General features: G+C 39.1%; 1 protein-coding gene across 2 annotated transcripts; it reads right to left on the bottom strand.

The window, feature by feature from the left end:
* Positions 1 to 2,810: 2,810 nt before the first annotated feature.
* Positions 2,811 to 20,682, bottom strand: rap1aa (RAP1A, member of RAS oncogene family a). 2 transcript variants are annotated; one of them, XM_031735852.2, is made up of 9 exons: positions 20,618 to 20,682; positions 17,739 to 17,885; positions 15,258 to 15,345; positions 12,847 to 12,915; positions 12,693 to 12,749; positions 12,469 to 12,609; positions 9,468 to 9,611; positions 6,480 to 6,598; positions 2,811 to 3,548 (listed from the first exon to the last, which is right to left on the bottom strand). In XM_031735852.2, the coding sequence occupies exons 3-8, from the start codon at positions 15,312 to 15,314 to the stop codon at positions 6,509 to 6,511; spliced, it is 558 nt and encodes a 185-aa protein (XP_031591712.1). In that variant the 5' UTR covers positions 15,315 to 15,345; positions 17,739 to 17,885; positions 20,618 to 20,682; the 3' UTR covers positions 2,811 to 3,548; positions 6,480 to 6,508. The 2 variants fall into 2 exon arrangements, with proteins under 2 accessions (XP_031591712.1, XP_031591714.1); XM_031735854.2 differs by lacking the exon at positions 20,618 to 20,682 and adding an exon at positions 20,571 to 20,594.
* Between the last annotated feature and the right edge of the window lie 1,150 nt (positions 20,683 to 21,832).

Below are 21,832 nucleotides of genomic sequence, written 5' to 3'. Positions count from 1 at the left end.
TGGCTCAAACTTACCCAGTGTATACGGTGTGGGAAATAATTATTTGATCCCCTACTGAATTTGTACAGTAGTGGCCAAACGTTTTGAGAATGACACAGTTTTTCACAAAGTTTGCTGCTTGAGTGTTTTTATACCTTTGTGTCAGTTGTTTCTGTGATGTTTTGAAGTATAATTACAAACACTATGTAAGTTTCAAAGGCTTTCATCGATATGTTTATGCAAAGAGTCAATATTTGTAGTGTTGGCCCTTCTTTTCCAAGAACTCTGCAGTTTGCCCTGGCATGCTTTCAATCAACTTCTGGGCCAAATCCTGACTGATGGCAACCCATTCTTTCATAATCAATGCTTTGAGTTTGCCAGAATGTTTTGTTCCCCAAGCCACTTAATCACTTTGGTCACTTATCACTTTGGTCTTATGGCACGGTACTCCATTATGCTGGATAAGGCATTGTTCTTCACCAAACTGCTTTTGGATGGTTAGAAGAAGTTGCTGTTAGAGGATGTTTTGTTTCTATTCTTTATTCAGGGCTGTGATATTTGGCCAAATTGTGAGCTAACTCCCTTGGACAAGAAGCAGCCCCACAGATGAATGGTCTCAGGGTGTTTTACTGTTGGCATGAGACAGGACTGATGGTGGTGCTCACCTTTTCCTCTCCAGATAATCCTTTTTCCAGATGCCCCAAACAATCAGAAAGGGGCTTCATCAGATAAAATGACTTTACGCCAGTTCTCAGCAGTCCACTTCCTGCACTTTTTGCAGAATATCAATCTGTCCTGACATTTTATTTGGGAGGAGTGGCTTCTTTGCTGCCCTTCTTGACACCAGGCCATCTTCCAAAAGTCTTTGTCTCACTGTGCATGCAGATGCACTCACACCTGCCTGCTACCTTTCCCGAGCAAGGTCTGCACTGGTGGCACTCCCGCAGCTGAATCATCTTTAGGAGACCGTCCTGGCGCTTGTTGGACTTTCTTGGGTGCCCTGAAACCTTCAATTTCGGTGCAGTCTTGATGGTCAAAACCATCCTTGCCTGTGAAGCCTTTTTTATGCAATGCAATGATGGCTGTGTTTCTTTGCAGGTAACCAAGGTTAACAGGAAGAACAATGATTTCAAACATCATCCTCCTTTCATCACCTCCAGTCTGGTATTCTAAACCAGTCAGCATGACATAATGATCTCCAGCCTTGTGCTCGTCAACACTCTCACCTGAGTTAACTGCAAGATTATTGAAATGATCTCAGCAGGCTTTTTGGAGATTAAGTTCACTGTCATGGCAAAGAAGGACTTCGCAATTCATCTGATCACTCTTTATAACACTCTGGAGTATATGCAAATTGCTATCATAAAATTTGAAGCAGCAAACTTTGTGAAAACAAATATTTGTGTCATTCTTAAAACTTTGGGCAACAACTGCAAGTTTGCTCACATACAAAGAAATGAACAGTCTCTAATTTTTATGGAGAGAAACAGAAAATCAACTGAAAATCCAGAAAAACACATGACACAAAAGTTATAAATGAATTAGCATGTCATTGAGTGAAATAAGCATGTGATCCCCTACAACCCAGCCACAATTCTGGCTTCCACGGGTTGGCTGTATGCCCACACAGATTAATATCAATCAATCAATCAATCACAGATATTCCTGATTTATCTTTTTATGTGTATAAAGCACACCTTTCCACAGAATACATTTCTTCCATTTCAACCTTTCCACTACCTCCAAGGCCAAAGAGCAAGTCTGTAGACCTACACAGGGCTGGAGTGGACTACAAGACTGTCAGCAAGAACCTTGGTAAGACAGTAACAGTTGTTGGAGCAATTGGGAGCTTGTTTATGATCTGGAGGCAGTCGGGACCATAGTCACCAAGAACATCACTGGCAACTCTGTAATGGATTGAAATCTTGCAGTGCCCACAATGTCTCCCTGCACAAGAAACCACATGTACAGTGTGTAAGTTTGCCATTGAACATCTAAACGATTCAGAGGCTTGACCTCTAGGATTTTCTCCAGAACTGCTGCTCACTGGATTTTTTTTTTTCCCAGACCATTCTCTTTAAACACTGGAGATGTTTGTGTGGGAAAGTACTGGATCAGCAGTTTTTGAAATACTCGGCCCAGCGCATCTGGCACCAACAACCATGCCGCATTCATTTAGGCATGTGGATGTGCTCACGTCTACATGCCTAAGTGGATTGGGTTGCTGATTGGCTGATTAGATATTTGTTAATGAGCTGCTGCAAAGGGTACGTAAGAACTGGCCCGTGAATGCATCATGGTGGTCATGTACTGTTTTTGTTACTTAATTATTAAAGCCACTGTGTCTCACCACCAACCCAAGGTGGCGCAGCTGAGCTCCGTCTGCTCATCATCTTAGTCAGTCTCTATTCTGCTTTTTGCTGCCTTCAATTCATAGCCTGTCTGTCTGTACGAGTTCCTCTTTCTCTGCAGCTTCCGCTCAGCTCAGACCTCTTCTGGTGACTCAGTCTGAGGCCGTCATTTCTGCTGACAGGAAACACTCAAGTTACTCTTTTAGCTCTCTGGGAGATATCGATCTTCACACTGCTCTACTCGTGACATAGAAAACCAGAACTTAACGAAACACACTGTCAACTCATGCTGCTGTGGATAAAACATATTTGTTCATACAATGTGAGTTTGATCAAATCAATCATTTTAAAAAGTGATTTCATAATCAATTTCCCACAGCTCATTTGGGTCCAGAGGGCAGCAGTATAAGCAGATGTCACTCCCAATTTTTTTGTTAAACACCAAAAACATGCTAAAAGGACAAAAACCAAGACCAAAACTAATGAAAATGTACTAAAATTTAATCATTCATAAAAGCTGGAAAATCATCTGTGACAGGGTAACACAAGAAGCGATATTAGAGTTGGTTTAGTACAATATATTTTCAGCCTCAAGACAAATCAGAACGCACCATTTCCCCCATCAGTCTATAAAATACTAATTTCCTTAGCTTTATTATGCAAAAATGGAAGTAGAATATATTATGGGAAATATGGAAGGCTTGCAGCTTTCGATATAAAACAAAGTCACTTAGGAAAGATGTTATTTCATCAATACACATCCTTGTAAGTAGGAGCGAGTAATTTATGGACAATGATGCATCTTCATTGACACTGTTAGTGCAGAAATGTACAAGAAGACCAACATTTCACATGGATACCTTTGCGAACGCATTGTCACAATGTGTCAAATATCTGATGTTACTTTTAATAAAACATTTTAGTTCCCATAGATGGATATAAATCCAAGGTCTCCTCTTATATATTGATATTTCCAAAAAGAAAGACACCTTGGAGAAGAGGACAAAAACAAAACAGTTGTCATCAGGCTGACAGTAAAAAAGAAGAGGTGGATATCTTTGCCATTAAAGAGCAGAAAGAAAGTTTCTTGAGAGTATGTGCCGTCTCCTGCCATTTTGCGAGTGGTGAAATTTCTCTGTCAGCCTTTTTCAAAATGCTTCGGAGAGGACTTGGAATGCTGGCACGATCCACTGGGAAACAGTTAATCATTACAAGTTTCTGAAAGCAAGAAGAAAGAAAGAATAAAGTCAGAAGATTCAATGTAAATGATGTGGACACAACTTGTTCCTGAAACATTTTAAAAAGTCAAGACGGCATCTCGACACTGCAGGCCATTTGCCCACCTTCAGTAGTTCCCTGTGGCTTTGAAAAACCTGTATGATTATCAAGATGGAAATGAACAACCAGGGTTATTTTTTAAGACTTGAATTCTTATTAGTTGTGATGCTAGCCCAGCTACAAGGTGGGCTGCAAGCCGTGTATTCCTTGTGCCAGTGTGATTCCTGGATAAATGGGGAGGGCTGCACTGATGTGAAATATATACTGAATCAAATATGCAAATCAAAATAATTCCACACCAAATTGGTCAAGCCCTGGATGGAGGCTGATGACCCACTGTGGTGACTAACAGCTAGAAGGAGGATTGTTACAAGGGATTCTTTTTCATTTTAAACTGTAAAAACATGCAGTTTATGGATGTAAACACCTAAATAGCTACTACATATAGACACACACACATACACACACACACGTACGTACGTATATATTAGTGCGTTTCCTTTGCTTTTATAAAATATAAACTATAAAATGAAAACCATTAGCGAATCCACAAGGGCACAAGATGTTCACTTGCTTAATTTTCGGCTGTTGCAGGACAGAGACCTCACATGGAGCCAATGGATAGGCTGTTCAGTTTTTCTCCATAAATCTTTTCCTCTTCTACCTTCTATCTTCTGAGAATCCAAAAACCGATGTGAAAATTAGGCAAGACTTTTCACCAAAGCGCTCTCACTGCTGCAGCTGTTCATGTTTCATTTGAACTGTAGCACATTTCCTGTAGAAGGCCATCCCATCTGCACTCATGTCAGCGATTCAAACTTTGGGAGCATCAGTTCTTTGGTACTCTACCCATTTTTTGACACCTGACATTGGCTGAGTGTAGTGCTGCCCCCCCACCCCTCCTTTTTGTACTTGTCATTTTACTTAATTCTCTAACTCCTTGGGTATTTAACTCATGAAATCACTTTCCTATAAAAGCATAATTCAGCTGTCCAATAGGCACTGGCAGTTGGAGTCAGTCCACATAAGGGATGTTCTTGTTGCAGTGAAAACTTTTACTTTTCAGCTGCTCTGAATCAGTAAAGTGAAGCAGCTATATTGAAACCATACAAAATATTGACTTTCTTCTGCTGATGAGGCGAGACACTGAAACAACTCATAAATGTTCAGCCTCCACCTCTCTGGAAACCATCTGTCCTCTTGGTGAACCTTTGTTTCCAGTTTACAAAGAGATTTACTGTGGTACCAAAATGTCAGAGTGCTGCTTATCCCAGTTTATGTTTTTGTTGCAGCTTCCCAAAAATGTCACATGAAACATAAAAATGTCAACTTTGTTATGCTTCATATTTGCTGCTTTGTAAGACAAAACAATCACAGTATAAACTGTTTTTCTGCATTCACAAAAAAGATCCATCAGGCAGGGAGGATTATGACATCATTTCCCTAGTTCATGAGTTTGTGAGCCACACTTCAGAGACTGTCTTTTGGGATTTTAGCCCAGTGAGGAAGCTGGGAATTAACAGCATGTAGTGGCTAAAGCACCTTGATTTGACTCAGAGTGTCGCATGCTTAACTCACAAACATTTCCTGAACGGCAAGTACAAGTGTGGACAAGTCATAACTGCCTAAGAAGCAAATCATAGTAGTAGGGAAAAAGAAAGACTCAAACTTTTGAGACACTATCTGAAACACTTCCAGTGTGATAAGGAGAAAATCTACAGTCCTATTGTGCAATAAACATAATTCCCAATGTGTCTCTGAGGCCTTAGCTGCCTGAGCTGAGCCAGCTTGAGCATGTGTGACGTATGTCTATGATAAGATGATCGCTGTCAGGAAACTAGGAGGTAAACAACAATGCTGCTGCGAAAGATGCACAAAAACCTTAAAGAGGAAGAAAAACATTCGAATCGTCAAAGTGTTGCACCAAAAGGACAGTTTGGGTTCTTCAGCCTTTCCTTCACTTTGCTTGCATGTATGAGGAGGAGTGCTTTTGGTGAATATCATCAGCACACTGCAGAAGCTGTTGCAAGATGGGAGAGAAAGTAGCAGAACTGATGAGACTTCCAGAAGTCCAGAGACTGTTGTTTGCTCCCTTATCATTTACAGTGGAAATGCCTTGTTTTGGTTGATGACCAGTATAAACAGGAGCTCTCACCATTTCTATAGTCATTACCTGCAGAGTGGTTTAAAACATGGAAAAACAGGGAGCACTATATCTGTGTTTACTGACATGAAGATTATATTCAGTGTTTGCAACACAGCAGGCGTCATTTAAGAAGCTAGAGCAAAACGATGTCCACAGCATCTCAACCAAACCTCAAGTCTCCAGAGGCAGATTTTCATATCAAAGCAAGGAGACTGGAAACCAAAGATTTATATTGACAAACAAACATCAGACAATAACACAGTGGTGTAATTAAAAAAAAAAAAAAGCAGCTGGTAATTCTGTGAATTTGTTGTAGGAACAATAAGGCCAGAGAAGCTCCAACAGTGCCCTCTATAATTAGATTTCATTACAGTTGCACTGCTGCAGCAGCAGGTGGAGCCACCACAATTCACCAAAATTCATATAAGCACACTGTAAACCCGCTTTGATCCAATTAAAATGGAGGATGGTGTAACAGAAGACACAAGAAGAGGACTTGAGAGGCCTCTGGTTAATTAAAGTCCACATTAAACATTCACTATTAAACCGACAAGGATCTTGTTATTTGCAACACACCAATCCCCCCCCTCCCCCCAAAAAAAATTTAAAAAAATCATCACAATTATTGCAGTAGGTTTCTAAATGCTCTGTGATAACCCAGAGCTCAGAGCACAGCTGGAGCCTTGCAAATGTCTGGAATAAATTTTGCTTTTACACCCACTCACCTGGCCTGGAGCTATCGTGGGATGGCAATTTAGAGCAGTGTGCAACTTGACTTCTTTTTTGTCTTCTTCTTTTCCATCGGCGTTTTTCTGTTGATCTGTCGCACCAGATCATAGAAAATCTACAACAGAGAAGATTTGATGTGTTTCAGCACTTTGCTTCAGTATATTATGGGATGTATGGAGAGAGCTACAGCTCAGGAACGATGTTATCAGTACAAATTCCTGTTGACAGACAACACTAAAATGCATGAAATGGTGGACAGTGAACACAGTTTCTCTTGTTTCATTTGCCGGTCTAGCCAATCAAGCAGCTTCTGTCTTTAAAATGACAACCATACAATTAGAAATGTATCTTTAAAAGATAACTAGAAACACAAAGTTACTAAGTTAAGATATTCTTAAAAGAATTCAGTGTTAAGAAGGTTGTGTGCATTTATGGGAAACTCTCAGGTGTGTTAGTGTAAATCTGCAGCTGATCAACTAAAACTCAATATTTATATTTTTAAAAGCCCAATTTTAGTCTGTTGTTACAGCGATGAGTGCAACTAGTCAACCAGACATTTAAACATGGATTCCCACTCATGCTTCCAAAGAAATAAGTCTGGTAAACATATTATTCATGTTTTATTCATGTAGAACTGCAGGTAAGTGTTGGGTTTAGGATGTGAAGACACCACCTGCCACTACACCCACAGCAGATTTGAGCCCCCCCACTGAGCTGACTGACACACTTAATGGCTGACTAAAGTAAGATGAGGATGACTATTACTCTGACTTGGTGAGTTTGTTGTGGGAAGTGAGAGAAGCAGCTGCAACAACAGAAAACAGTCACTCAGACAGGTGCAGGTTATGCTGGTACTGCACTGCTGAGTGAAGGACCGAAGACTGGTGAACTATCAATTTTATTCTCTGATTTGTTTTCCACTATTCCTCAAGTTAATTTGCTCCTTTAGTTAACTGTTTAAAGCTAGCTACTCCATTAACCTGTGCCTCATCTGTCAAGTGTGTGTACCCTTTTTGGCTGGCCTGGCTGAGTCACTGAGGTCTGGTGCTCCATTTTAACTTCTCTATAATTTGTCTCAGTATATCATTTATAATGCTGGTTTAGTCGAGTGTGTTTCCCCCACACTTAAATAAAATGAACTGTAAAGTCTTTCAGGATATTTTAATGTTGAGTTGTTAAGTTTTGGTAATAGGGTTTACATTTATTACAGTGTTTCCAAGACAGACTTTACTAGTGCTGTCAAAACTTGCCTAAAGTCCATCTGACTATGCAATCTGTCCCCACCAAGTTGCAACTGTTCCGCTGCCTCGCATATGTAATTATTTTACTGTAATACAGATTTAAACAGCTTGAAAAGCATGAAGATTACCACCATTTACTTTCAGTTGGTAAATTTCTGCTTATTTTTCCTGTTTAAAGGAGCCTAAACCTTCCTTGCTGCCTTTGCAGGTGAACAACAGAAATACTAGCCTGTTGAACCAACTATTCATATTTTATCAATGTTCAACATCGGGTAGCTTACAATACCCCCCATCAATCTCCCCATTTGTGATGGGAAGTTGTAAACGAGCAAAGCAGAAAATAAAATAGATGACAACCGTGTGAACCAGCACAGTTCTGCAGTGCTTTGGCTATGCCTGAGTAAACCTGCATGCAACTGCTTGAACCGGAGCGATGTATCACCACATTCTGTCGACGTTAACCTGTGAGGAAGGAAAGCTGCTGGTGATAGCACTGTTAATGTTTACCTACTGGGCAGGGTAATTTGAGCTGTGCACAACACAATGTCAAAGTGCCTCGAATTTCAAAGTCATATAGCATAAAATACGATTTAATGACTGAAGGCTGTCGAACAGTTTTGGACAGCTGTGGCTCAGGATACTAAACGCCAGATTTCCTCGTTCATCAATCCGACTGTGAGAGTGATAGATAAAAGGCATTTAATGGATGTTTAATTTGTGACAGTTCATTCACTGTTAGCCAGCTAGCTCCAGTACTGTTTTTATTTTTTTTTTTAACTGTTTGTTAATGGCAGGGTGATGAGGGTACTGCTGTCCTGAATCCCTCATCTAGTGGCTGGACATTCTTCAAATCCATATCTTGGAATCCAAACTGGAACTTGTCAGTTGTCATCCTTCTGCGCTGAAGATGTGCAAACTGCAAACTAAAGGGGTTGTTCTAAGCAGGAAGAAGAGAACAGGTGCTGCTACTCTAGACATAAATGGGCATCCACACAGGAAGCAACTAGCAGCAATGTGGCAAACACTTAAAGAGCACTTAAAATCAGGGTGAAATAACCACTGAGTGATGACACTGAGTGAGCGGTCACGGAGCTCAACTTTATTAACTTAAAGGCACGCGACTGACACAACTACAAATTAGAGTGAAGGATACCTTTGACTGACAAATAAGGAGGCAAGAAATACATCTGGGGGTTACCTAGGCAACCTGAGACTTGAATGTCCACAGTGACTGACTGTCAGCAACAAAGCGGTACGTAACAAGCAAATTGCTTCCTGTGGACACTCCTTCAGAGAAGGCTGTAGGGAAAAGTCCAAGATGGTGGAGCTCAAGTCCCTACACAGGATGGGAAACTTGCTAGAAAGGGAGCTGATTACCGCTCGGTTATTTATTGTCAGAAAGTTTATATGTTATTAGTTATGAATTCATTCAGTGAACACCCCCCACAAACCTCTCGATCTAAGCACCACAGCAATAAAAGTTTAGGCTTATTCTAACCGACATTAATTTTATTTATCATTTATTTTGGCCATGATAATTATGTAGGGATTTTTTTTTTACAGTATTATAATTGCATGGTGAAGTTTAAGACATGACATTTCATAAACGTCAAAGTTCATTGCTACAGTCCTATCAGACAGTTGTGACATTTTGACATAATTGGTGTATGAAGGCATGCAGTCACTGGTGCAGAAGCATAATGAAGAGAGACCATATGTGCAGTGTGTAGTATTAGCATTTACCTCATTAACGTTGATCTTTGATTTAGCTGAAGTCTCTAAAAAGGCACAGTTGTTCCACTGACGGGCCAGGTTCTGACCCTGCTCCTTCCCGACCACACGCTCATCCTCCAGGTCACACTTGTTTCCCACCAGGATCATGGGAACCTGATGGATTAGTGCACATGCGACATGTTAAAAAAAAAAAAAAAAAATAATGAGGAACTTTAGTTTTATTTTTGTGCAGATGTAAAATGACACAAAAGCAATGAAAGAAACAAATACATAAAAATGCCGCCTTCTTCATGTTTATCACAAGTTTCAGGAATCTGATCAGAGGGTGGATTTTAATTAAAACTATCCACACGATCATTATCATCATTATTAATTACAATGGTGGCTCCCAATGATTAAGAAAACAAGACAACAAATATTTGAATATATTAGAAATGCTCAAAAATGTTGACCAAATTTATGTTTGAAAACAGATTTCATCTCAAGACTAAACAGTGGTTAGAAAGCTTATGTGCATATTAAGGAGCAGAAAGGCTTCAGCAAAAAGAGACCTTAACCAAGACACACAGATCAGCTGAGCAACCTGCTATGAATAAATAAAGAGCGCACACTCAGCATGCTCCATCTCCTCTCTCTAAATCAAGAGAGAAGGCAGCAGATCGCAACCAACAGCAGCTCTGACATTTCCACCCCGTCACAAAGTTCCTGCCCCCCTGCGCTCTGCCCTCTTCTCCCACAGTGCTGACTTTAATGAAGGAGAGGTGACGAGGGCAGATTATACAGTGAGAGGCCGCCAGTTTTCCCTCTGCAGACTGAGGAGGAGCCTCAGAGAATTACAGCATTCGGATGTTTATTAGACTCTTCCAACATATCATCACTGGTCGGTGAAAACAGACATCAGGTGTTCCTTCCAAAAAACCAACCAACCAACCAACCAAAAAAAAAAAAAAAAAAGGATCTTTTACACTTGTTTCTATTTTTTGGTAAGACTTTTTTTGGTAAGAGAAATTATCATTCAGTGTTACAAAGACTGAATGCAGATGGAACAAAAATGTTAACTTGCTCTCTCTGCAGATGTGCACCAATGATGTCTGTAGAAATGTCTGGCCAATGATCTATCCAGTGCTTGCTACTCGTTTGTTTGTTCAAGACAAACATAATAAAGGTTTATAATATAATAAATATATATAAATAAATAAACATGATAAAGTTGTTACTTTTGTTAAAGCATTATGACATTTTGGGCCAACAGTAATATCTGCAACAGTCTGGCTCATGATCAGTGGTTATATTTTTTGTTTATTTAGTATTTAACTTCTGTTTTCCACTTAAATAAAAATGTGATAAATATATACATAGATATACATATATATGATACAAACTTTAACTTTGTATCACTTTAGTGTTGAACATTTTAGGGATATGAATGAATACTGTAAATTTAATTATGCAATAGAATATTTCAAAGACATCTGAATGTGACATTTAGCTCTCTATTGTGGGGGAAAGGAAAAAAACAACAACCATGCTGTATCTGCAAAAGCTATAAGAGCTTCTTAATGTATGCCTAGTTACAACTCTTGCTGCTATAGACTTCAGACATACTGCTGCCAGTGTGAGGAAAGAAAGAGAAAGTGAGGGCATTAATTACTGTAATTAGTGAACAGAGGTAAGTGGGCAGATATCAGGTGAGCAACTGACGGTAAAAAACGTTAACATTTTATAGGCTGGATTTTTTTCTAACCTGGCATCTTGTGCTGCTGGGTTGAAAATACAAGTGTATGATCATGTCACTTTTTACCACCATTTTAATGCTATACCAGTACAGAAGCTCAGAGATTCGCATATTATACAGAGGAAGATGTTGCAACAGTTTGGAAAAACAGAACTCTGTAGAAAGTGTGTGTGTTTGTGGGGGGGTGGCTTTTTTTGCTTTCAGTTTTCACTTCTTCTTCTCCTACATCAGGACTGATGTGGAGGTAAGGTCTGAGTGGCAATCCTTCAGGAGAATACTACAGCAGGCCTTAATGATGGGCATTAATGGATGCAGCTATGTGATGATGTCAGCAGTGGCACATATACTGGGTCCCCACTACAGAGTGAAAGCCATTCACACTCGCATATAGAAATGCCAATTAACCATTAACAAGCACAAAAGAGGAAACCAGAGTATCCAAAGAGGGCTCACACGGGCACAGGGAGCAGTAAAAAACGTACGCTAAGCAAATTGATTGGACAGGTGTACTGATGGTGTTTCTACTAGCTAATTCAAATGTGTGAAACTCATTAACTAATTTCCAACACTGTGCTACTATGCTGCACAGTGTTGGAGTGGTTAGTGCTGTCACTTCACAGTAAGAAAGTTCTTGGTTGAAATGAGGGTTAAAGTAAACAGCTGATAGTTGTGGTAACCGGTGTTGCAGTACGGTGACATAAAAAGAGGTAAGTGGCTGCATGTCGGCTGTCTCTGAATAAACTGGAATATAACCAAACAACCAAAATACAGGTGTAATCACATTCTGCATCGGTATGTGGACGCCAGCACAGAAGAGAACATAGCTCTGGCCGACCAAACTCTGCAAACCACAGTTTGTATGTCTGCCATGTTATATGCAGCATAAAGCCAATCACTATTCAGCAACATTTCAAACATGATTTGACTAATGAGGTCCAAAAATTCATGCTCAATATTTGTTTGGACAGTGTTTACTTTTACTAGTAATTATTTTTTTTGCCTCGTCAGCTGTCAGCAAGTTTGACCAATTAATTGCTGGATCCCTTTCTTTTTCTGTTAATTAATCGTTCGTGTCATTGCTGAAGTAGACATTAAAGGTTTGTTGCTTTTCTTGACCTTCTATAAAAAACTTGTTCGAAAGAAGAGATGATTGGGTTCTAGAAAGTTATGAACCCTTAAAGTTAAAAACCATTTTGCTTGTGATGTGTCAAATAATTAAAGAAAAAATTAAGAGGCTTTATAATCAAAACAAGTGTGAAAGTGTGTTAAACTCACATCCTCTGTGTCCTTTACTCGCAGGATCTGCTCCCGGAGGTCCTGCAGGTCGTTAAATGTCGACTGCGCTGTAATGGAGTACACCAAAGCAAAGCCCTGGCCATTCTTCATGTACAGGTCCCTCATAGCCGTGAACTGTTCCTAAAGAACGATAACAGACGGCATCAGCGGCTGGTCCACAATTTCCTCGAAACACCCCTGCATCCTGCTCATGTTTGACTTACAGTTCCAGCTGTGTCCAGGATTTCAAGCATACATTGCTGCCCATCGACCTCGACTTGCTGTTGAAAAAACACAACAAAAAAACGGGTGCATTTTTACAAGAAATGTTTACAAAGTCATGTGAAGCAATGAATGTGTGTGCAGGTTAGGTCATACCTTTCTGTAGGAGTCTTCTATTGTGGGGTCATACTTCTCCACAAAAATGCCTTGCACAAATTGGACTGTCTGTAATGAAGAAAAGAAAAGGGAAAGAACACAGGACATCATTACCAATCCGAAACTACTACACTCCTCTTTTTTTCCTTCTTCTCACCTCCTCCCTTATTTTCTAGGTGTGTTGGGTGGAGCGTTGATGGATTCTTCTGCTCTTATTTAAAGGAAGCTGGCCCAGAACAAGCCACTCTTCAGCATTCCAAGATCCTTGCTTTATTTTGTCAGGGTTTATTTTTATTACTTTAGGGAAGATGGTACAAGCCCCCCCCCTCAGCCAGTACTTCAGCCCTTTATTTCATTTCTTGTTTAAATAAAAGAACTTACTCTAATAAATCTCGGGCGTGGCACTCTCTTTGTATGCTTAGCCACAGCTGAGCCTTAATGTTTTATTGATGTGGCCATAACAAGCTTATTACAAAGACAATCTGACAAACATTTAATCCAACTTCAAGTCCTTAAATAATGAGACATAATTGTAGCTCACGTTTTTTATATTCTTAAAGTTTGAATTGATCTACAGTCCTATGTAGATATTTTCATTTAAAGCAGGATGCCAATTTGTTAAGAGGTGAGAGATTTTCTTGCACATATGGATGTTTGATCGCTCCCGAAAGCCATTTTAGAGAGCACCAAACGTAAAATTAACTCCCTGTTTTCAAATAATAACTCTTTTTATAACCATTTTCATAAAGGGTCTCTTGTGGCTTGAAATAAGCCTGTGTGAATGACACACCACCGGTCTGTTACCTTACTGAGATATCTTCACATTTCCCTGTTATTTCTGGTCATCTGGCATGTCTGAGTAAATTAAACCCTGCTTTAAAAACTGTTTCAAAATATTTGTTTAAACAATGGGCATTCTTGGGTGAAAAAATGTCAATGTGTGATCTTTTACTTTTTATAGTCTGAAATCATACAAGGAAAAGTTTAAGATTTCTGCTGAGTGATGTAACAGACCGACTGCTGTTCCTGTGTCAGACTTCTAACAACAGATGTACAGTAAATCCTACCTTATTAAGCTCTTAATGTTCAGGGTTTTTTTTTTCCTGCTTTACAGGATTTTATCTCAGGATGATTTTGAGTTTTTACAGGTGACCGGTTGTGCTTAATCCTTGGACTCTACAAAAATAGCTTTACAGGACTTACAGTTCAAAGTAATTTTATTTATATTTCCTCTGCCTCGGTGCGCAGAACCTTGTCATTTTAGCTCCTCTGGCTTTACCGTTATTGGCTGCCCCTCGTAAGACGGAAAGTCAGAACAGCAGGTGGCTGAAACTTCTGTGCTTTCATTGTTACGGATTCAAGAGTGGGAGGAAAAAGAGCTTTTGGATCACAGAGATTACGTCTACGCACACACACTTCACTACTTGAAACTTTGGACATGCTTAATGCGATCATCCGCTACTGTAACAGTCTATGAAAAAAAACAGTAAGACCTGTTCAAGGAATTAGTTTTGCATTTAAGGATATATGCGTGCTTGCTTTCTTTGCAAGTTCTGTTGCTGGTGAATTTAAGGGGTAGTTAAATATGTAAAGTATCCTCATAATTATAAAATATGAAAAACACCTCTTGTTATTGAGAGAAATAGCTCAACAGCTCTGTAAACCTCACTGAGAAAAGAAAACATTAATTTCAGCTATGTGTAAATAAAAACTTTGCAACTGTGTGTGTTGTAATATTACATATATATATATATTGTTTTAATTAACAGCAAAATCATAATTATTTAGCAGTACTAGACTTTGAAAACATAGTGGATTTATAAAGTCTGTAAACGAAGAATGAATGCCCTTTAACCTTAATTATAACTCAGCTCTATGCTTTATAACTACTATATAACCCAACTATAATAAACTGTATAAATAAATATGAACCTTCCTCTGTCTAATGGGAAGTAATTTAGGACTTTAAGGGGCGCATTTTACACTTGTCGTTCTTGCCCTTGAACACCAAAAAGTGATGTCACTGCCACTGAATCGAGCCACGCTTTGGTGTCATTTTGGCTGTCTCTCAATTTTTAATTTTCTAATCAAACATGGGTGCTGTGGCAAGTGATGTGTGCGATTGTACACTCCCAGAGTACTGCAGCAATTACTCGTGGAGCTGTGGCGACATCACTGTTTGCACTCAACATGATGTGACGAGTATAATGGACCCATTACTCTGTGTCAAAAGTAAAGGAAAAGGATGTGCTTAAAAGGAAACTGAGCACATAATAAATACTTTAACGATTATTGATTAATGGAAGCTAAAACTGTGATTAAATTTAGGATTGGATTCATTTACAGCCTTGTATAAACTCATTAAAAAAAATACCCTCTGCTTTCAAGCTTTAGTAGCAGCCATCACTCACCAGTGCAGACTTTCCCACGCCTCCCGACCCCAGCACCACAAGCTTGTACTCGCGCATGGTAGGCAACTTCACTGGACAGCGCAAGAATCTGTGAAAATAGAGAAGACAGATGCTAAATATCAGACAGACAATCAATGTGTTACTTTCACTGAACTGTGTGAGATTATTCTGAATAAGCAAAACATTTTCTGTCACTAGTTTTCTTTATGTTCTCATCTCCCCTGAAAGAAGCCTTTAAATAAATAAATAAATAAATAACAAAATAATAATAGTTAAAAATTTATATACGCTGACTGAATAGTTGTATCAAAGTTTTTAGAGCTGTGGATGACGTGTGTAGATCCAGCCAAACGGGTAAGGTAAGGTTTTTAAAAGACTACAAGTAATAAGTAATGACCCTAACACTGGTGCTGGAAGCCAAACAACCTACTGTGGCAGAGCATTGGATCTAAACCAGAGCCTGCTGTCATGAAAAATGTCTGATGGAACAACAGATGCCATAAATGTGCTATCAGCAGTGCCTCTGCCTGACAATACAAGCAAAAGAAGTCCTGACAACTGAGATAGACTGGAGTCTTCATTTTCAGTGTGCCTGGAGGGCAATAAGCTCTTAGGATAAGCCCTGATGCATTTCGAATAGTGAATCTACTGACTAGACACTGATGTCAGTGTGAACACCCCCGTATCCACAACAATGAGAAGTCACTGTTGACCTCAGAGGATTGAAACCTAATCATCCCTCTGCCAAAAAATTTTGCTCGACTTCCCACCCACTATCAAGAGACTTCATGATGATACGGGCGTCACCTCTTTACATAAAAAAAGAATTTTAAAAAAGTTTTAAAAAGATGGGCTTACTCTCCAGGAATTCAAAGCAGTATTTTTCCTGGTAAAACTCAAGAAAGAACTACATCTGCAATACAAACATGCAAACTTTAATCTGAAGCACACTGTGAGGCAGATTCTGACAGTGACACTGCAGTCAGCAGGTAAGCCACAAATAACTTCATCTCATTATAATACAGAGGAGAAAGGCCACAGAGAATGACCCGTCATTAACTCCATCAGCCTGACACATTTCTGTAAGCGTGACCTAGAAAATATTGGCAGAGGAGACAGGAGATGTCAAAGGCATGAAAATATTTAGGATGAAGGCAGGCATTTTAACTGAAATCTGCCCGTTGTTCTCCAGAAACCCTTCAGTGAATGTAAAGTGAGATTATACTAATTGCCAAGTTAAATTACCGCCTCTCATTTTATCATCACACTCATCAATGCTGTGGGTTTTCATCTACTACCTGTTTGATTATTTAAGAGGAAACTTCAGTAGAGCTGAACTTCCTGTGTGCTTTGAGTGTTGACTGATTGAAGAATTTTCATTTTAACTTGAAAGTGCAGAAATAATAATCAGTAACAACAATGACAAAGTTTCAAAGTAGTATTAAAAGAGAGGCGTATTTTAAATGTTATTCTGAAATGCAAATGTAATGTTCATTTGATGTATAAATGTCAAAGAGGGGGTGATGCAGGCTAAAATCTCATTTGAGAGCCTCTTTGAATCTACTAATTATGCTAGGTCTGTGGGACCTTTGTCAAATGTTGAGCCAAACAATACAAAAACCACTCTGTCACACTCGAACAGCATTTGCAATTCTAACGACGACGTATGAAGCATCACCAGAAACCCACAGTGTGAGGCAGGCACACGAGGCCCTCTACAAAGCGCCATTGTAATGACCCTCATCTACTCGAGTAGGCCATACAAACAGAAAACAGAGATCAGAGCGAGCATGCATGACCACTGCACTGAAATCATTATTGTGGCAAGGAGGGTAGGTGTGCATGTTGAGACGCCAGCATGTGCCTGATGCATTTGTTGATGCATAAAAATGAAGGTTGCGGAAAATGAAACTGTGTTTAAAATGTAAATTTATGTAAGTGTCACAAAACTTTGTTCAAAGCCTTGGTATCAGATAAGAAACCTAAGCCTTCCGGTGATTAGATATGAGCCTGGATTCAAACAGTGGCCCTATCGAGCATGCGAGCTGTGACCACCTTCACTAATCCCACTCATTAATTTTTGCTGGCTTTGGTAATGAGAGTATGTGCCTGTGAATGCTAGCAGCATTGACAACTAAATATTCAACTCCATTTACAAAGGAACAAAGACCCTTAAAATCCATTTTTAAAAATGACACATTAGCCATTTCCAGGTCCAAAGGCAAATACACACCCAGGCACTGCGAGTTAAAAAGGTCTAAATTATTCTTCAATAAAATGCTCAGTGTGGCTGTTTTCCCAGATGTTGCAAAAAAGGTTAGTGTCCTGGCATCAATGAAAGAGAGAATTTCCAAAACTGAGCAAGAAGAAGCTAACTACTTACAAGATGATATACCATGTCCAGACTTCAGTAGACACTAGGACATGGACATATTTTCATTCTGTAAAAAAAAAACAACAACAAAAAACTGCTCAACTTACTGTGTACACGGCTGCTGAAGATTACAACTCCCTCTACATCTGGGGAGGAGGGGCTGGCAGATCCTCAGGTACAGGGATGTCAACAAGAAGGGTCCAAGGGTCGCTCAGGTGCCAGCAAGGCCACGCCAAACTTTGTCGAGAATGACACTAATGGAAAGAGTGGTGCTGAATTATGGTTCTATTGCTTAGTGTTTCTTGCACTGAAAGAAATTCGACTTCTGAACTGACAGCACAGGCGTCAACCCATCAAATGCTCTGGTGCAACCATTAGCCAATTAGATGACATTATACAAATATCCTGAGCGTGAGATGTGGCTGCCTGTGCAAACCAGCATCAAAATGTAGACAAAGCTGATCATTGCAGTGAATAATTAAACTGTTATAAAGTCCTATATAAGAGTTACTAACAGGCAGCTAGCTTGACTTTTAACAAATGTCAATACGCAATAATAACCTATCACACCAGCAAAGATACCACCCACCAATGTTAGGAATCTCCTCCCATTAAGCACTGAAGCAGAGCACCTGTTAAGTTTGTGCTGAGGGACAATGATTTCAGGCATTTACAATGAACAAGTTGCACTTTACAACTTGTTCTCCAATGTGTGCCTTTCTCTTATTTTTGTATATTTCTCCTGTTTTCTATTTATTCCTGCTGCCTACTATTTAGGCATGAATTTGGCACAGTTGGTGTGGAGCACTCACAATTTTGTTGTACAAGTGCAAAGACAATAAAGGGCTATTCTATTCTAGGTGACAGGCAACAGTTACCCACTCAAGGCAATTTTTATCCAGTTTCCTCATTGATGCATTATATAAATATTTTCATTATTCTGAGAATAACTAATTAAATCTGTCACAGTTTCTAAGTGTGGATGGGCGCAGCACATGTTCACGCCTGGACTTCCACATGCTTTGAAGTTAATGTGCACATGTGGCAGCTATACTGATGGATCATAATCATCATCAAATGAGAGAAAAAGGGAGGAGGATACTTCTAACAGGTCTGGAGCCAATTACAGTTGGCTAAATCAGTCAGCGTATATCATAGCTTGTATATCAACCTGCAAAGATTTGACATGTTGAAACCAAGAAATTATGGAAACTAAAACAGGCCAAATTCTAGCGGCCAGCTGTTCCGCTACTACAAAACAACTTTTTTTTTGGGGACAGTCATAAGTCAAAATTTAACTCACTAAACTCAAACACCTGAGATGTTAATTCAAAATTTCAACTTAGCTCTGTCAGTCAGGAAGCTCCCCCCCCATCTGTGCATTCTATGCCACACATTGTACATTATGGAGGGTAGATGGGCTCTTCTGTCGCCTGCCAGCCATGCTATCAGTCATTATAAATGAAATGCTGCTTCATTTGTTTTACACTGCTGAAACTTCAGTTAATAGAACTGAAAAATGATTGGTCCTATTAGAGCTTTTTTTTTTTTTTTTTTAGAATCACAGAAAACATTAAATGAGTGGAAACTTTTCACTTAATTACGGTTAAAACAAACAAACAAACAAACAATAACTTAAATATGATTTATTACAAACTCTTAACACCTGATAGGGAAAAAGCCATTTCATTCAAAGCAAATATTACACCAGTCACACAAAAGGTGATCAGAAGCACTGTAAAACTCTACTGTGCTGCGTTTGTGCAGTCACATGGAGAGCTTGATGGACGACTTTTTATGGCTATTTAAATAAGCTAAGGTCAGCTGTCATGTTACATAACAAACGCAAAGTTACTCACTGTTTACAGGACCTGTTGCTGATCAACAAACAGACAGTAAAATATGCTGTTCTGAACTATTTAATCACACAGAGTAATTTTTTCGACCCCTGTATCTAACCCTGAGAGATACTAGTATCATGTGTCGGAGCCAGAGGGGGGGGGGATTTAAACTTAAAAGCACAAAAAATTACTCAAGTTAACTTCCCTAAATAAATAAAACATGTTTTTGAAGAAGTCTTTAAAGTAAAACTTTATACATTAAAACAGAAGGCTTGAATTCGACAATTAAATGACAACTTGTTTTCGGGATAACTTTTGTAACGTAGTTAGTTTCGAAAGGAAGGGTGTGGCTTTTAGTTTCTCAGCGCAGCAGACCTTCACTGTCAAGTTTATTAAAACAACCAGTCACAGAGAGAAGTATCACCAATTAAACGCGAAACAAATGTGAGCCGAATGCCAAGTCTGGGAGTCTAAGATGCCCCAAAAGTAGTCACACTTCGACAACTCAAATGTTAGCATTCTGCTAGCACATTCCGGTGAAGGCTAGCTAACGTCCTAGCCCGGAAAAGACATGGCGAGGCTGTACGGGACAAACGCCGCGTTAAGTAATGTCGGTTCCGCGGAAGAAATTCCATCGAGTTCACGGTTTAATATTAGTTCCAGTTTGACAAACTGTATTTTAAGTTGCGCTACGGGTAAAAGAACTGTTTAGCAAACACCGGGGCTAATAAGTTAGCTAGCCGCGTTAGCACAAGAGTGAACTCTTAAAAATAGCTTTTTCTGTTTCATCTGAGGCTAAAGACTCTGGTTACGCACAAGTTAGCAAACAGACATGCCACTAAACATGTTAGGGTAAATGTTTAAAAAATATAACTGGATGTTAAAGGATATATACCGCAAATCACATTTGTACCGATAACTCGTTAGTTAGTTGTTAGCACCTCAATCTTAAGTTAGCTTCGAAGCTAAGCTATTTTACCACCACTATTATTTAATTACGGCGGAGCTAGAAGTAACTCCAGTGTCTCATTAGAGACAAACAAATGCTTAGGGACTAATTATCAAACCAATGAAGACACGGCCTCAATAATTACTCACTGAAATAGCAGTTTTACTTAGAGATAGAAGCTGCAGAGGGCACTCACCGTGTTCCGCTATGTGTGCGCTAAATGAAGCTGTGGATTTACGGAAGGGTCGGGGGAGGGGGGGCAGAGAGAACGTCGTATTTTGATTGGACCAGGATCAGCCAATCACTCCAATCCAGGTTACGGTTCAATTACAACCTCTTCACTTTGAAAACAAGCTCCAGTTACATACAAGAAGTGGGATAAAGCTTAAGGAAAATAACATTACACAATTTGGCATTTATCATATAATCTTGTGTACAGACTTAAACTCTTCTGCTTCGGACTCGATGAGTAAATATTATATGTAATGGTGTAAATGGAAAATAGCCTTCATTTATTCAGTTTATGAACCACTTTTAAGTTATTCTTCATTTAACTCTAACAAACTATTCATATTCTATATGCCTTAACTTATGGTTTAGATCACATTGGACCAGGGCCAGTGAATTCTTACATTACATGTCTGCAACAAATTTTGAACTACAGATCAATTTTGAGTGTATAAAAGCTTATCTGACATTAATAAATGGTCGATTAATTCTTTTTTAATGTTTCACAGAGCTTTGAGAGTGTATTTTTATGGGTTTGACAAGAATCGTTTTTTAGAGAAAAACAAATGTCTCATTTTACCAAAGAAATGAAAACAAAGCACTTATAAAGATATTTTATTGAAAGTTGGCAAGAACCTTTGGCGCTAATGGGATTTATTATATAACCATGTCTAAACACTATAACTGGTAAACACTGTCCTCCCTTCTTTGTCATAAAACAATACTCATAACTACCCTTAATAATTATCAATATTAGTTAAACATTAATTAACACTTAATTAATGCTTATTGCAAACTTCTCTGTACATTTAAAGCAGTGGTAGGAAACGTGGAATGTGTGGGATTTCAGGTGCGTTTATGATCCCCCACTTTTGAGCTCTGTTTTAGTCACACTTCAGAGTAAATGGATTTGTTTGTTTTTGCATTATGTCTTACATTGTGGGTCCTTGTGCTTGCAAGTGTAAAGGACAGAAAGATTCACAGTTTACTTTTCTCATCTTACTGATCATTCAAAGCACTTTTAACTACATCACTTTATTCTATACACTTCGAACATTTTATCTACCTCACATCCCTGACCAATTTAGAATTACCAGGTACCATAATATTCATGAATTTGGACTGAGCGAGTACCTGAAAAACAAACCCCACTCCACGTATTGTGAAGTGGATCTCATGTCTG

This window comes from Oreochromis aureus, linkage group 20 (assembly GCF_013358895.1).
Source record: "Oreochromis aureus strain Israel breed Guangdong linkage group 20, ZZ_aureus, whole genome shotgun sequence".
Lineage (NCBI taxonomy): Eukaryota > Metazoa > Chordata > Actinopteri > Cichliformes > Cichlidae > Oreochromis > Oreochromis aureus.
This window is presented reverse-complemented; position numbering and strand designations above follow the sequence as displayed.